Raw genomic sequence first — 15,498 nt, 5'->3', positions numbered from 1 at the left:
TAAATGGTGTTATATTAAGTGAGCTAGCATTTGTTTAGGTAGCTAGGTTAGGTTTCTGGGAACCCAAAATATCGGGGTTGGCAAACACACTGGAGCTACTGCGTTAATCAGTTGTCCACTGCTGATAAGGTCGTGAAGAAAGTACACTACGTCTGAGAGGTACAGAACACTGCAAAGACACTAGCTGGTGAGTGACACACTCAAACACCTGCTACATAAAGAGACCACTTAATGTGACCCGTACACATTTTACAGAATGGCAGCCACCAAAGGAAGGAAGCCATAAGGTGTCAAGGTCAGTGTTTTTTTTTCTTAGGTTATAATTGGGTGAATGACTATTGAAACACGCAGTGCAAGGCATACCTGGCACTGGTGCTGCAACTTTTTCGTTGGTCTGCCAACAATGTAGATGTTAGATGGTTGCAGGCCGAGCGAAGTGTACAGCGAGATGTCCTTAGTGGAGCCGTACGCAGCAATGATCTTCATGTGCGCCTTTGGGCAGTGGTAGAAAGAAAGCTTGAACCTTGATCATTTCATCGTATTAATATCAATTAATTGATGCCAGATTTCAAGGAGGCATCTTCTGCTTCTTACCTCAGATATGAGGGTCTTGAGGAAGTTTGCTTTGTGGCGAAGAGGATCGTGCACCAAACCGTCGCAAAAGGACACAATGCCATGAGGGAAATTGTGCTGCGAGAGCCAGGCCACCACTCGCTGCTTCTGCATGTCTGGACGGCCTGTCACATACACGATCAGGTAGCCCAAGTCCTGCCAGTGCCTGTAAAAAAAACAACAAAAAAACAAACAAAAACGAGATAGCAAGCTGTTGTCAGCAGGGTTGCCATGTATAATGTTATTGCAAACACTTCACCACTGTGAAAAATGTGGCAGCTCAATAAAGAGGATCCAGCTGAGTCAGAATATTAAAAGGAGCTGACAGAATGTTATCTAGTAAAAACATAATGATTCACACTTCCCTTTGCCCACTTTTCATCCAAAACATCAAAGTTACTAGCCAGAGCCATAAATATGACGAAAACAAGAAGATAAAACACAGTATAGCTGGAATTAAATAAGGATTCTGCGATGTACCTGACAACGTCCACTGCTCCTGCTCTGACTTTAGGGTCGCTGCCCATAATGGACACACTGGCAGCAAACGAGCCATCGATGCTGAACACTACAAATTCTGTGGCACGTGGTAGCACAGTCAAGTAGCTGTCTGCAGATGTGTGGTCACCTCTGGAATGAATCAAATCAAGTATTTTACACAAAACCCATCCTAGAACAAGAAAGTATTGCGAGCCAGACTATTGGTTAACAACTTGGCAATAAATATGAACAAGAATTAGCAAAATCCCAATTCTACTGTACTGGCTAACGCTAAATTCCACCTGTGCTAAGATATATACATACCTGACCACCATTTTGACTGGGTACACTCCGATTCCTAAGCGCTTGCTCTCTGGGATTGTGTAAAAAACACGTCCACTGCTGTTGGTCAGTTCTGTGTCAAAGTACACCCACTCTCCTGATGGAGGTTGTGTCATTATGTGGATGTCAACCTTCAAATGCAAAACAAGCACAAAAAGGGATAAACATGCAAGAATAAGGATTAAAACCTAAATAAAAAACAAATGCTAAAACTGAAACATACCTTCTCTCCAGTTAGAGTGACCATATCCAACGGGCCATACATGAACCGGCCATTGACAACTTGCATGCCATCCTCCGTGAAGACGCCGTCGTTCACACGATGGTTCGCGGTTACGTTCTACAACACACGTTCACCTTGTCACATTAAACAACCATAAATGTAATCGCTAATTTTTCATTGTGAGAATATGGAGTTAAAAAAAAAAAAAGAAATATAGAATTAAACATATGCAAATCTAGACATACTTTAAACAAGCAAAATGTGTCAATTAATTCACGATCAAACATAAAATTAGTAGAAATCTTTAGAAACAGGCATAATAATCTATTTATTTGATTCCTTTTTTCCTCCCAGTGCAGCTCTACAAAATGTTCCATCCTGTGATATATAATGCATCCACTACTATTTTCAGCCTAGATTATTTATGGCCCCAGCCCATAAAGTCATGTGACTGCAGGAGCCCACTGTACTTTATACTTACTTGTAAGGCTAGCTAATAAACATAAGTCTTGTTTTCTGATTTTGGAAATCCACAAGGTTTCGAGTTTTGCAAATCTGTGTGCTTAAAATTGAAAGCTCAAGTTCGAAGCCCACTTGATTATTGATTTAGGTGCATTTATATTTTTAGGAAGGATAGGCTAAAAATGTTGCGGTGTGTACTAACAGGAATAGCTGCAGGAACAGTCAGAATATATGTAAGAGCAGGCAACCACAAGCTTAAAAAAAAAGCTCTGTAAAGATGTAATCACTTACCACTGATGGAAGGGGGGTGGCGGGAGGATGGGGGTTTGATACATTGCACATAGCAAAATATAGGCTACAGGGGGTATATTAGGCTTTTTAAACTGATAAAGCAGCCATTGAGTGTGAATAAACACTGAGAGTATGTAATATGCTTAATTTTTATGTGGAAAAGGAGAGAGAGAGAGAGAGAGAGAGAGAGAAAGAGAGAGAGAGAGAGAGAGAGAGAGAGAAAAAGCCCACCCTGATCTTAACATGTGTTCTCTTCCTCAGCCACTTCTCTCGTGGTTTGGACGGTGTGAATTCGGAAACTTCCTTCCCGTCCAGCTCCAGAATACTGGAGTTTTCATGCCTCATTACCTGAGAGCCGAAGATTTCGTTTTACACAAAATAAAATGAGAAAGGAGAGAAGAAATAAATAAAGTAAAAATATCTACAGGTTTTCCCATTCACATTTACATCATGACCCTCTGCTCTGTAATGATCTTAACAAGTAAAGCAGGGCTAAAGGAAAGCAGATGTACCTGTCTGAGCAGAAAGGACACAACGTCTGTAGACTCCCAGTAAGAAGCATGAAACAGGTGAGGTAGAGCCACGGTGGGAAAGGCAGTCAGGGCATCAGGGCAGTACAGGGCAAAGTCAATGCGCTTTGTCCCCCACCAACGAGCAGCGACTACAAGATATAATAACAATTACAAATCTGACAGCAACAGACCAAGGAGTTCCATCAGGGCCTCCATCACATCACACAAAACAGTGGCACCTAATTTACAGGTTTAGGATAGAACAGGTTCTTAAACACTTTGGACAATCTAAGAGCTTGGACTAAGCGACAAAAAGTCAAAAGATATGGCACAAGTAAATGTGAAGGGCAGTGGAAAAAGAAGTGAAGTGGAAACACTGGAGTGCACCGGCTCGTGCAATGGTGAAGATCTCGTATCTTCATCCTCCCACAATGTTACAAGATACAGGTCCAAGCTGCCAAATACACATACCCAACCCCCAAATCTCGTCCCGCTTCAGCACCGCGGAGAGCACCTGTTTACAACAAGACAGCAGGCTATCGTCTGGAAAGCAGCCCAAGCAGGAGAGGAAAGTGAAATGAGCAGCTTCCTGTTTCAGCTGAGTCAAAAAGTCGAGTGCTCTAAACCTGGCTCTAATGGCACTGAGATGCCACGGTGAGCCTGCTCGGGCCCTTTCACTCCCTCGCACGCTCTGACACATTTACAGAAACCCTGTGTGATTGCAATCACATTCTGCAGACCTTACCAACTGTTTCAATCAGAATGTATGTTTCTAAAGGTGAAGAAATCATCTTTATCTATGAAGACCATATAACCAAATGAATCATATAACCTTATAACCAAATGCCTCCTATTGCAAAAATGAACAAAGTGTGTGTGATTAAAGAAACTGATCGTTATTAAAACATATTTTTCCTTTTCTTTCCCCATTTATCATCAGCATCCGGTTTTATCCTGGTCTGGGTCACTAACGGCAACAATAGAAGGAAGGCTCGGACACCAGTCCATTACAGGGCACCGTTCGCACGTTCATTCACACGCTCATTTATACACACGGGCAATTTGGCATAGCCAGTCCACCTAAATGCATGCAAACCAGAAGACCCAGAGGAATCTCAATCAAACGTGGAGAACATGCAAACCACGGAATATCATACCAGAGACAACATGTTCATTTAAAGCCTCTTCAAAGGCACTTGATCCTCCAGAGAGACACAGAGAAAGCTTGGTTTTGCAGATGAAGACTCTATGGTGGTGGTTATGAGTGACAGAGGGGAGTGAGGACTGAGAAAAAAGAGAAGCTACAGCATAGCCTGAAGATGCAGAGAACTGCAGTAGGGATTAGTGAGTGCTAACAGGGCAGGACTGGGTGGTTCAGACCAACAGGCACATGGGACAGAACAGCAATGAAGAAGAGGAAGAGGAAGGCCCATATTCCTCCTCGCTCCGACAGCAGTACCTTGCTCTATATCCAGCTGCATGTTCGGCGATGGAGGGCTGGAGTCGGGGAGAGGGGAGGGCTCGAAGCAGCTCACCTCATCTGAGCCCGCCGCTCTGCTACTGAGCAACTTGTAGCGGGCTTTCGGGGATGGGCTTCTTGAGGACATTTTGTTATAAGGGAGGGCCAGCTGGGACAAAAGGCTAAGCTTTTTGGACTGATTGAGTTGGCATGCTTGTGCTAAGAGATAAACAAAACAACAACATAAAAGGAGGAATTCTGTAAAGATAATACTGGACATTTTACATTTCATACTGACCGTGAGGTGTGTAAGAAAAAATAAATAGATAAATAAATAACACACACCACATTCAACTTTTTTATTCAAATGAAATGAATATAAATATGTCTTGTTAATTTCTATAGAATGAGCTAAAGTGTATAAATAACTAGGTTTCAGTCCAAAGGCTTGCTATTCATTACTGTGGAATTTGTCTCTTGAGATTTGTCACTGGATTTGATTTAACATTTGTGAGCATAGATGTGTGTGTGTTTGGACTTACTGTTGGCAATATTGGAGGCAGTGTAACTATCTGCCAGTCCGGAAACCTGGCTAGCGATGCTGACCTCGCTGGGCCTGCGAATGATTCGGGATGCTGGGGCTGAAGCGGGCGACGAGGGGTACGAGTTCTCCAGGAACATCCCCCCGTGAGAATGCATTACATCCGCTAGGAACACAAAGACAAGTCCAGATTTAAAAAAAAAAACAAAAAAACAGTGCAGCAACACTTCCTTCATCCAGTGGTAAGGTAAGAATTCAGAATTGAAACCCAACAAACTTAATATTTAACCTAAACCTAACTGAGGACTGCAAATGATCTAGGTCTCAAATTTTAGCACACTCTGAAATTAAAACTGGAAAAGATGACTCTATACAAAGAGATGAAGTACTCACATATCCTCTAACAAATAAATCGTTCCCAGAAGACAATAACTTTAAATGATATTTTACCCATACTGAGGTTCCTGGCCCACTTGTGTAAAGATTTTTGTTTACCTCTGCCAGGAGGGTAAGATTTTGCTGTAGATGGCCTTTTACACAACGTGAGCCCAAGATATTAATTAAAGATGCTAATAATTGAAGGTGAAACGGTTTAAGTGTGAAAAAAAGTAATGTTAAAATGAAAATATACAGCACCCCCAAATGTTTTTCACTCACTGTATGCATCTTTTTTCACTTTTTTTCAATGACGTCTGATAATTCTGGAGATGACTCCATTCCCTTCTTCATATTGAACTGCTACTGATGAATTACTAATGCAAATCCCTAATTGCCAATTCTCCCAATTTTGCAACTGCAACATGGATGACAAATTAAAAAAAAAAAAAAAAAGCAGCACAATATCAGTAAGATGTTGAGCCGTGATGACCGGCCAGAACAGCATATGTGGGCCTTGACACAGATTTTAAAAGTCTCTGCAACTGTACTGGAACACACAAACATATATATAGCAGGTGAACAACAGAACAGGAATGGCTACACACACTCGGGCGTGGCTGGCGCAGCCTGCCAGTTGAGCACGGGGACGGGGATGGAAGTCTCGCCTAAGCCGTCATGGCAGCGGCCTCCACTCTCCAGCAGGAGGTGAGGGTTGCTCTGGAGGGCATCCACTGCATGCCAGTCACAGCAGGAGGGCACATGAGGACAGGACGGCACGAGGGAGGGGTTTGGGAGGGGACAAAGAAAGACAGAACAAGGCAGAAAGAGGCAGACAGAGAAATGGTATGAACAGATGACGGAAAAACCGGTATGAATCAAAGAGTTACAAGGGTTGGGATGAAAACGGGTCGACTCGACAAAGATGTTTTAACTTAAACACCTTGGTGGACTTGTGTCAGGGGTCTCTACTGTACTGTGCTGCTCTTAAGAAGCTTGACGTCTCTGATCCTAAACCTTCATCAAACACGCATGTCTTTAATATATGGACACACTTGAACAGTTGTTCAATTCAGATCAAATGTGTTAGATCATTGTTGGAGTTAAGGTCAGTTTTCCAAGAGCAGCATGATGAAAATTTAATCTTTGTATAACGTATAAGGGAGAGACAGGATGGAACATGAACGTGACATGTTTGAGAGCCTGTGTGGCCGAGTTTGAGCCGGGCTTACCCAACAGGGCCGAGTGGCCGTCGCCTAGAGGGAACCGCTGGTACCGTGGCACACTGAAAGGCGCCAGCTGGTGGAACTTCTTCTCCAGCAGTGGCTCCAGGCGTGAAGCTGACGGGTCTGCAGGGTGGAACAGGTTATACACCTGCTGGCAGGCTGGACGTAGGTGAGCCACTGGGGAAGAAGAGAACAAATGTGAAGTGTTTTAATAACCTGCTGCTCATCATAACAGAAAACATGCAAGAAATTCTGAGTTGGAGTAGTTTTTTTATAACAGTACATAAATAGAATAATATAAAAGAATTGATATATTCATTTTTTTTGTTCCTAATCTATAGCTGCTGAACACAGGTGGTGTTTGGGAACCTTCCAGGTCACACATGCAAGCAATGAAACCCAACAGCGCATGAACTAATGCAATATCTGCCCCAGTCGAAACTATGCACTGAGAGAAAAAAAATATCTATGTGCTCAGTGTAGGATTGTATTCAATTTTTATTGGTTTCTCATGCAGTATTTGGCAGATGTCAGAGGACAGTTTAATCTCTCAGCTTGGCCTTTCTCAGCTCACCGTGTTTAGGGGGAAAAAAAAGGAAAAAAATAAGATCTGAAATTTAGTTAATCCGCAGTATAATGGCTGATAGATTTTTTTTGTCCTCATTTAATTTTACATTAATATATTACAAGTAAAAAAAAAAAAAGTAATAAAGATTAGAGCAAATTTGTATTTTTATTTGTTATGCTCTACATCAATGTTAGAAAATATAAAGAAGAAAAGCCACAGCTGGGAAGCTTTCAAAATTAAAAATGTCTCAGCAGTGGGCAGTCAGCTACTGTATGAAGCTAGTGAGAAAGATAATATTTACAGGGTTTCCCACACATGGTTGATACTTTGGTGCTATGCCCAGGTATATTTACAACAGTGCAAGTATAAATCATAAGAAAATCATAATGCCTTGTCTCTAATTTGTGCGATTATTTGTAAGTAGTATTTGTAGTCATTTGTAATCGTGGTTAGCAGGCTAGCTTAAAAACGCTTTATAAAAATAGCAACAAACCCCAAGATGGGGTACCAACCCATTGTGCCCTGTGCACAATCACATTCACAAACCCATTCACACACTACGGTAAATTTAGAGAGAGTTCAAGCATTCCAACCTACCATCTAGAGAAGGAACCACAGTTTTCCTCAAAGCCAGGACCAAACCCAGTGGAGAGCCAAACAGGAAGAAATCAGACACCTCGAAATCAAACTTGCCCAGAGCGCCACCTCCTTCCAGCATGGTGCTGTTACTGGACCGCCGAGAGCCGGGGTCATTCCTTAAAACGCTGGAGTGTAAACTACATCAGAGACACATACAGAGACCAAAGGGTTGTAAGTAACAACAATGTATTTTTCACATAATGTTTTTCTCCAGTTACTAGATCCAAGGTCATGAGTACTGCTCCTGTCAGTCTGTCAAAGCTATTTTATGCATCTGACCTAGAAAGGAAGGCCTGGTGCTGCTTGATGGTGTCCAGTTCATAGGTCGAGGAGTCGCTACGCTTGCGGGGCAACTGTTTTTTGGGGTCGTCGGCACCGCTGCAGCGTGGGATGTCGATGTTGCTGCGGCTCAAGTGACGGCTGCCTTCCAGGGACAAACCAGAACCTGAGCCCGTGCCTGAGCCTGAAGGACTACTGTTGATGATGATGCCCGGCGAGAGCAGATCGGTGTCCTACAATTCAAAAAGCCACAGATATATACAATTATTAAGAGAGCAAACTTTTTTTTTTGTTGCTATTTCTTGACGACAACTTCTGTCACATGACACGGTGTAGTTAAAGCTGCACTATGTAACTTATACAGTATAAAAGTGTAGCATTATTAAAGCAGTGAATATTAGCACACTCAGAAATTTTTTGACATTACTGTGCTGCTGGCCTGAAAATCCTAAAATATTCATTCAAAAGCTATCAAAGCTGTCAGGTTGGATTTGCAGCAAGCTTTTGACTCTAATATGCCATCACCGATATGTCATTCCTCATCACGGCACAACTTTAGGCTTTAAAGAATGTCAGGAAACTGTCAGTGACGCTGATCTGAAACCGACATAGTAACAGATACAAATAACATGGAGGAGACATGCGACGAACTTCATTACAAACCTATCGGTGCCACAGCCAAATACTTGATGCGAGATAAAAACTATACATGGTTTTACCTGCACACTGACGATGCTCCCTCTCCTGCTACTGTTCTGGCTTTCTGACACGGTAATGTTGCTGCTGCAGAGGGCATCAAAGCCCAGGATCCCTCCGACACAGTCACCTATCAGACACACCTTTCCAACCAACATAAAAACATTCCACAGATAAGAGACGAGTCCGCGATATTTAAATTCCGATTCTTTCATGATGAGAAATCACACAAAGACACTGACCTGGCCAGAGAACATGGTGCCTTCCAACGATTTGATGAAGTCTCCGTACACCTGATTGGCTCGCACTATAACCGCGGCCACGGCATCCTGGTACTGAGGGGCGGACGTGGCCAGCAGAGGTAGAGCAGCGAGAGGAATGTGATCCTGACTGTTAGAGAGGCAGCCCTCGTCATAGCTGTACGGACTTAAACTGTAGCAGAACACACAGCAACGTTATCTGACTGCAGCTTGCAAAAACAAGAACAAGAAAAATCACTGAAATGTAAGTTTAAAAAAAACACACACACAAAAAAAAAAAAAAACGCCTGCTTGCTGATTACTGTTTTCTTTAACGGATTATTAAACAAATTGCACGTCTCATTTGATCGAATAGGAATTTAATGTGTATAAGCCACAATGGGGGTTTGCTTTACTCTGGTTAAACATCCGATTATTAACGGATTATTAGGATGTGTGCAAACAATCCGTGTCAGATTCATTTAAGAAGTCTATACTTAATCAGAACTTATTACTGCTATTCTTTCATGTATATATATATATTATAAGTATAATATTAATCATAAACAAACTTGAACAGCATGTACATTCTTAATTTAAATACTGCCATTTGAGTAAGATTTCAAAATCTCAAGACAAAATTATTATTATTATTGTTCTTTTAATGCTAATTAAAAGAACAATAATAAGATTGTATAACTCATGCAACGTCACATGGTGTCACAAGCTAATTTGGAAACCTCACGACATATTCTGTACTGTACATTCACTGTAGAGCAACTCTAAAAAGCAGGCTTACTTTGACACGAGTGAGAAAGCCTCCACACACACGGCGGGGCAGGGCACCGTGCGGATGGCGATGCGGCCCAGAGCTGTCGGGTAATGTACGCGCATGACTGTCTCGAACACCGAGCTGATAGTGTTGACGTCGGCCTGCTTGCTGCTCTGCTCTCCGCCTCCAGTGTCCAGGATGTTGCCACCGTGCAGGACCAGGAGCAACACGTGCACCTTCGACGACGACTGCAGACCCTGCTGACCCGAGCCATCCTGAATCACACACAAACGATTTGTCTTCAAGCGAGTAAGCAATCAGTTTGGAAATCTCTGACAGTACTGTGTCTTTTCTGCAACTCCAGTCCTGAGGGAACTCTCGAGTTGCCTGAATGTGCAATTTTTTAACATTTTTTAATGACTGAACTGATGACTGATTGAACTCGTTGTTTAGTTTGATTATCAATGCGCCATGAGCTAATTGAGGCATGTTAGAGATACAAATACAAAACTGTGCTGTGCTTTTGGTCCCTCAGGACAGGGAGAGCCTTTGATTTACATTCACAACCGCAACCAACTAATTGAAGGAAGCAGACTCTAGCATCATCTGAATCATTTAGCTAAGCACTTGAAAGCACATATTAAAGCTCAATTACACTCTTTACTAAAAGGAAGCTAAATCTGTAAGCTGCTATGAGAGAGGAAAAGGCTTGTGCCCCTACTCACAGCTGGACGTCTGGTCACTCGGCGCCTGGTGGGTCTCTGAACGCGAGGATAAAAGATCACTGAGAACACTCTTACGGCCCCTCACCCCTCGGACATACCCTTCCTGTCCTTCTACGACTTTCAGCTGCATGAGAACTTGGCCCGTTTCCTAATTTAAGTGCATACTGGCTTCACCTCTTTTGCCTTGAAATACACACCACTTCTTAAGTTCAGCCTCATTTGGATAAAGCTTGAAAAAGAAGCAGCTAACTGTTTTGGATCTAACGTAATGCTATATGCTCTGAGACACTGTTTCACTTTCAAGCTTTCACTTAACCTTATAATAGCAGCGCAGGGGAAACTAAGAGCAGCTGGGGCCAAATAGTCTTGGGTTTATGAACACTAGTTCTGCTTTACCACGAGGTTAACCTTGTATTTGCCATCCGGTGTTGAAACTGGGACAAGAGTGCACTAGAGATTTCATGCTCTCGTTTCCACAAATCATTTTAGTAGCATAATGAATGATGCACAGTATTGCATCGCTGCGACACGCTAAATGTGTGGAACAGCAGAATTCACACATACCTCGTTGAGTCTTTGAACGTTCTCGGCTTCGGTGTACTCAACCCCAGAGTCCTGGTACAAGTCACCTGAAAATAAGTCATCAGTGAAATGAACGGTGGAAGAAATGTACAGATCGAATGGAAGATTTGACCTAAATTAGAGCTCCATGGCTTTACCCTGTGTAGGAATGTTTAAAATATGTCCTGGTTTAAACCAAAAAATAAAAGCAAATAAATAAAAAAGATGACCTGTAGTCAAGCTTTTGTTCAATTTACAGCATTACAAATAATTCTTTGATTTATTTAGTTATGTTTTATTAGGTTTCTTTACTATTAATTTAGCAGCCTGTTTATTAGCAAGAAAACATGTAATCCTGTTAATCAATGCATTTTTGTGCCATGTTGTGTCCTGAGATGCATTTCAGCTCAACGTGATTCTAAAGAGTAATTACCATAGACTTTTTGACTTCTTTTAGACTTCTATTACATTCTTTAAATATTTAACAAACTTATTTCTGCTTTGTTTGCTACTGTTGAATATTTCCTGGTATTTCTTGTTACACCGTATTTCCCGCAGCAGGATTTGTGTGTCAAGGGAAAAAAAAAAACCTGCACTGAGCCGCTGGTGTTTGTTAATTGACAAGTGCATGTGACCGTAAACGTGTTTAACATGTTAAGCTTCACCACAAGGATTCCAATTTGCAAAGCTTACTCTAATCTCCAACTAAAACTCTGAAGGTAAAGAGAAAACAGCTTTTTGGTTATGAAAGAAGCATCCAAAAAAAAACCCCAGGCATCATCATCATCATCCCACACTGAGGAGACATAAATAGCCCATGAGATCTGCACTGCATCAGACAGGCTGAAATAATCTTGTGCCTACTTTGGGGTTCGTCCGCCTCTGCTGTCTCGATTTTGTCCATCAGGTCGGTGGAGTTCCACTTGGTGATCTCTTTGACGAATATCTCCTCGTTGTCTGAGAGGTCCTCTGTTGAGTTAGAGGAAAAAAAGAGTTAATATAGAGAACTGAATGTATGAAACAAATAAGGATATACAGTAGATATGAATTTTTAATTACCGTGTGCATCAAAGAACTCGTCGTCTGTGCTGTCGTCTGAGTCACGGGCGATGCTCTGCATGCGCCATTCGGAAATGCTGTGGCGAGATGGGCTTGCTGCTCCAGTGCAAAAAAGAAACGTGAATGGAACAAATACCTACTTCCTATTACATATTATCTAGCAGAATTATCCAGATTGCTCCTACCTCCTCTTTTTGAGGAACGGGAAGATCTGGACGAAGTGGACCACTGTTTGGTGAGTTCTCCCCGGGCCTGCAGCGTGTCACCAAGACTCCGCGTTGCGCTTTCGTTCTCGATGGCGTTAATGGCCTCCTTGGCGTCCTGTTCTTTGGCAGGACTGTTGTTGCCCTCTCCTCCGTCTTCGTTGCAGCTATACTGCGCCATCTTCTTAGCCAGGGCCAGCTGAGTCTCCAGCTCCAGCTGTCGGATGTCTTCCATGGTCAGGCCGTACCATTCATCCTGCCAGCACCAGGCCTGCCGGTGTGCACGCACCATCACTTTCCTCAAACCTGAAAGAAGGGATGCAGCGATAGAAGGTGTTTAGGGTCATCCAAAAAATTATAACTCCTACTATCTTCCGTTCATTAAATCTTTAATCACTAAAAACACTCAAAACTATTAGTGGTGTATCCTATTGATTTAATAAAATCACAAAAGTCTTCTTTGAACCAATGTCGTCGTCGTCTTCTTTCGGCTTTTCCCTTCAGGGGTCGCCACAGCGAATCATGTAGTTGGCAAAAACGCTCACGTTCTGTCACAAATAGAAAACCCTGACGCTGCCATCTCTCGTGATTGGCTCGAGCACTTGCTTGCAGAATGTGTGGAGGAGGCGACAGCGTCCAGCATAGATCATTCAAAACACATACTTTAAGAAAATAAACCCCACCATTTATTACAGCTAAACAGAAGAACTTTAGTTCATATCATCCTTTTATTCAATCCCTTTTTTTTATATTTCAACATGAGATTGCATATACAAGGCGACAGAAAGTTCTCTTATTGGAACCTGGGTATAGGGTTATGTCTATGTATAGAACGGATAAAATAATATATCCATAACTAGAATGTACATTTCCTGAAGAAAATGTGAATGGTGCTTGCACCTGGCAAATTCCCCTCACTGTGCTGAGTGTTTTTGTCTCATGTCCATGTTGTGCTAAATTTTGATTGTCACGTGACGTCATGTGACGTGACCAGAATACACGTGAGGCAGTTCCCCTCATTGTGCTGAGTGTTTTGATGTAACATGTCCATGTTGTGCAAATTTTTTATTTTCACGTGAAATCACGTGACTTCATCAAATTACACGTGAGGCAGTTCCCCTCATTGTTCTGAGTGTTTTGATATGTCACATGTTGTAAAAAGTTCTTTGATTTTGCATATTTTGGGGGCGGGGCTGAGGCACAACCAGAAGATCAGTTGGTACACCAATTTAAAGATTTGTTCAGAGTATCACCCTAAAGGAGCTGGCCTAGTTTGGTGTAGATTGTTTAAAAGCTTGCAGAGTTATAAACCTCCAAAGTTTATAATGGGAGTCTATGGGGAAAAAGGCACCAGAAGTACCGGTAATCAGATCCCTTGTAAAAGTCATAGCACACCTCTCCTCAATGAGCCGGTCAATTTGACACCTCATTCATGGGTCTAGGACAAAAGCTGCAGGACAAGTTGCACGCCGAAGTTTTGTCCAGAAGAGTATGCACAATAGTAAGAATGTTGCTTTGCAAGCACCATTAATTAGGATGTTTCATATTTCACCATTCGGTACAGTGAATCTTAAAGCAAACACAAGCGGTTTTCTATCTAAATGGTTTTAGTACTAGGTGTCTAGCCTGACCCTTCGATGTTCCATGTAGTGAATTATACGTGGGTGGAAATACGAGGAATGTCAAAGGGCTCCTGATAAATTAAGGCCGCTAGAAGTCAATAAACACAAAGATATCGAAGTAATGAAAATGATTAAAGCTCAGGCAGCAGCCCATGAGAAGGAAATTAATCCTGCCTTGATGTTGTCTAAGGAAGGTAGATGACTCTCATTCCCCGTCTTGCTCCCTGTCTCTCTTATGTCTCTCTCCTTCGTTCTTTATGTCCTCATTTGCAGTGGAGCGGCACTGCATCAATCTACCTTTCATTAAGAGCAGGTTAATGATTAAGGAAACAGAGCCAGGGCTGTCCCCAATAACTCGCTCATCCTTAGCCTTAGCAGAGCGCTTCACAGCTGCTGCCCACCCACTTGTCTAGATAACGTGACTTACCCAAGCTGAAAACACACACACACACGTATCCCAGCACATGCAATTGAAATCAGAGCAGCTGGGCTGCTGAGGAAATATTAGTTGAGCAAACGTCCTCCCCCACAACTCTCACAGACTAGTATTCTGAGGATTCCCCATGGAAATTTCCAGAAGATTGTACGCACCCACGTCGTGAATGAAACGCTCGATCTTGGACTGCATGCCCCAGTAGCGGAACTCCACTTTGCACAGCTTGTAGGCGCACATGACAGGCATCATGCCCGGGTTAAGGCTAATCTCCTGGATCCAGTTGTCTGACAGAGGGCCTCGCTGAGTCTTCACCGACTTGTACAGCTTGGGATCCTCTTCCGCCAAGTACTCATGAGGTGCAATAACATCTTTCACAATGTCTATAGGGTCTGGGAAAAGGGAACACGGTCGTTTGGTCATTGCACCGACATGTCACACAGTTTTATTGCAAAGTACGACAATTTGCTTCTCCATCCAGAACCAAACAAAAATACATAACTCGAGCAGTGGAACATTAGTTGTGTAACATTAGTCTTTTATGCCACAGCCTTGTTTGTTTTTTTTCTAACAGCAGAAGATCAACATAATCGTAGGCAAACAATTTTTACAGAGCTATATTATAGAAAAAAAACAACACATACTTGTTGATGTGTACATTGCACACGGTACACTATAAACATGCACAGGATTTTGTTTCTTGCATTTTGCACCAGTAATTCTGTAAATTTGGAATTTATGTCTTGGGACATATTTTATGTCATAGGACAAGAACAAAATAAAGGATATATAAAAATACATTAAATAGTTACTTCCCTTAATATTCATTTAATATTACATCCCATAAAAGGTATATTTGTTTCCTTCCTATACAACAAAGCAAAAAAAAAACTGCTCCAAGTCTTACGTTACTGTGTATTAAACATTGATTTTATGTTCTCCATCTTTTCTGTATCTCTCGCCTCTTGTTTTATCGCTCCCACTTGGCAGAGTAATAAAGAGCCTTGTGCTGGTGAATCAGAGTTGGCAGACGGCCACTAGGTGTCCCCTCTGCACAGCTTGGCCGTGGACATAGTTATGCAACAAGCACAGGGCGCTTCCCCCTGCAGAGGCTACGCCTGCAGTCTGCCTACATCTCAGCCTCTAGCACCTTTTCCCAGAATGCATCTGAGCCCGGGC

At 42.3% G+C, this 15,498-nt stretch overlaps 1 protein-coding gene across 8 annotated transcripts in view; it reads right to left on the bottom strand.

Annotated features, from left to right (window-relative positions):
• Positions 1 to 15,498, bottom strand: part of LOC113638447 (membrane-associated phosphatidylinositol transfer protein 2) — a 49,572-nt gene that overhangs the window by 4,465 nt on the left and 29,609 nt on the right. For 5 of the 8 annotated variants that reach the window (XM_027139661.2, XM_047804925.1, XM_047804926.1 and 2 more), the window contains exons 5-25: positions 14,478 to 14,711; positions 12,247 to 12,570; positions 12,062 to 12,157; positions 11,867 to 11,971; positions 11,006 to 11,070; positions 9,744 to 9,991; positions 8,948 to 9,137; positions 8,729 to 8,848; positions 8,010 to 8,242; positions 7,689 to 7,867; positions 6,530 to 6,700; positions 5,906 to 6,031; positions 4,924 to 5,088; positions 4,382 to 4,600; positions 2,923 to 3,071; positions 2,642 to 2,758; positions 1,658 to 1,774; positions 1,417 to 1,565; positions 1,093 to 1,242; positions 595 to 778; positions 364 to 492 (exon numbers count right to left, since the gene is read on the bottom strand). In XM_027139661.2, coding sequence (XP_026995462.1) covers positions 364 to 492; positions 595 to 778; positions 1,093 to 1,242; positions 1,417 to 1,565; positions 1,658 to 1,774; positions 2,642 to 2,758; positions 2,923 to 3,071; positions 4,382 to 4,600; positions 4,924 to 5,088; positions 5,906 to 6,031; positions 6,530 to 6,700; positions 7,689 to 7,867; positions 8,010 to 8,242; positions 8,729 to 8,848; positions 8,948 to 9,137; positions 9,744 to 9,991; positions 11,006 to 11,070; positions 11,867 to 11,971; positions 12,062 to 12,157; positions 12,247 to 12,570; positions 14,478 to 14,711 — 3,470 coding nt within the window. The remainder of the gene's footprint in view (positions 1 to 363; positions 493 to 594; positions 779 to 1,092; positions 1,243 to 1,416; positions 1,566 to 1,657; positions 1,775 to 2,641; positions 2,759 to 2,922; positions 3,072 to 4,381; positions 4,601 to 4,923; positions 5,089 to 5,905; positions 6,032 to 6,529; positions 6,701 to 7,688; positions 7,868 to 8,009; positions 8,243 to 8,728; positions 8,849 to 8,947; positions 9,138 to 9,743; positions 9,992 to 11,005; positions 11,071 to 11,866; positions 11,972 to 12,061; positions 12,158 to 12,246; positions 12,571 to 14,477; positions 14,712 to 15,498) is intronic. The other 3 variants (XM_027139664.2, XM_027139665.2, XM_027139666.2) reach the window with 3 other exon arrangements.

The sequence above is a fragment of the Tachysurus fulvidraco genome, chromosome 20 (assembly GCF_022655615.1).
Source record: "Tachysurus fulvidraco isolate hzauxx_2018 chromosome 20, HZAU_PFXX_2.0, whole genome shotgun sequence".
Classification (NCBI taxonomy): Eukaryota; Metazoa; Chordata; class Actinopteri; order Siluriformes; family Bagridae; genus Tachysurus; species Tachysurus fulvidraco.
Note: the sequence above shows the minus strand (reverse complement) of the source record. Positions and strands in the feature narration are given on the sequence as shown.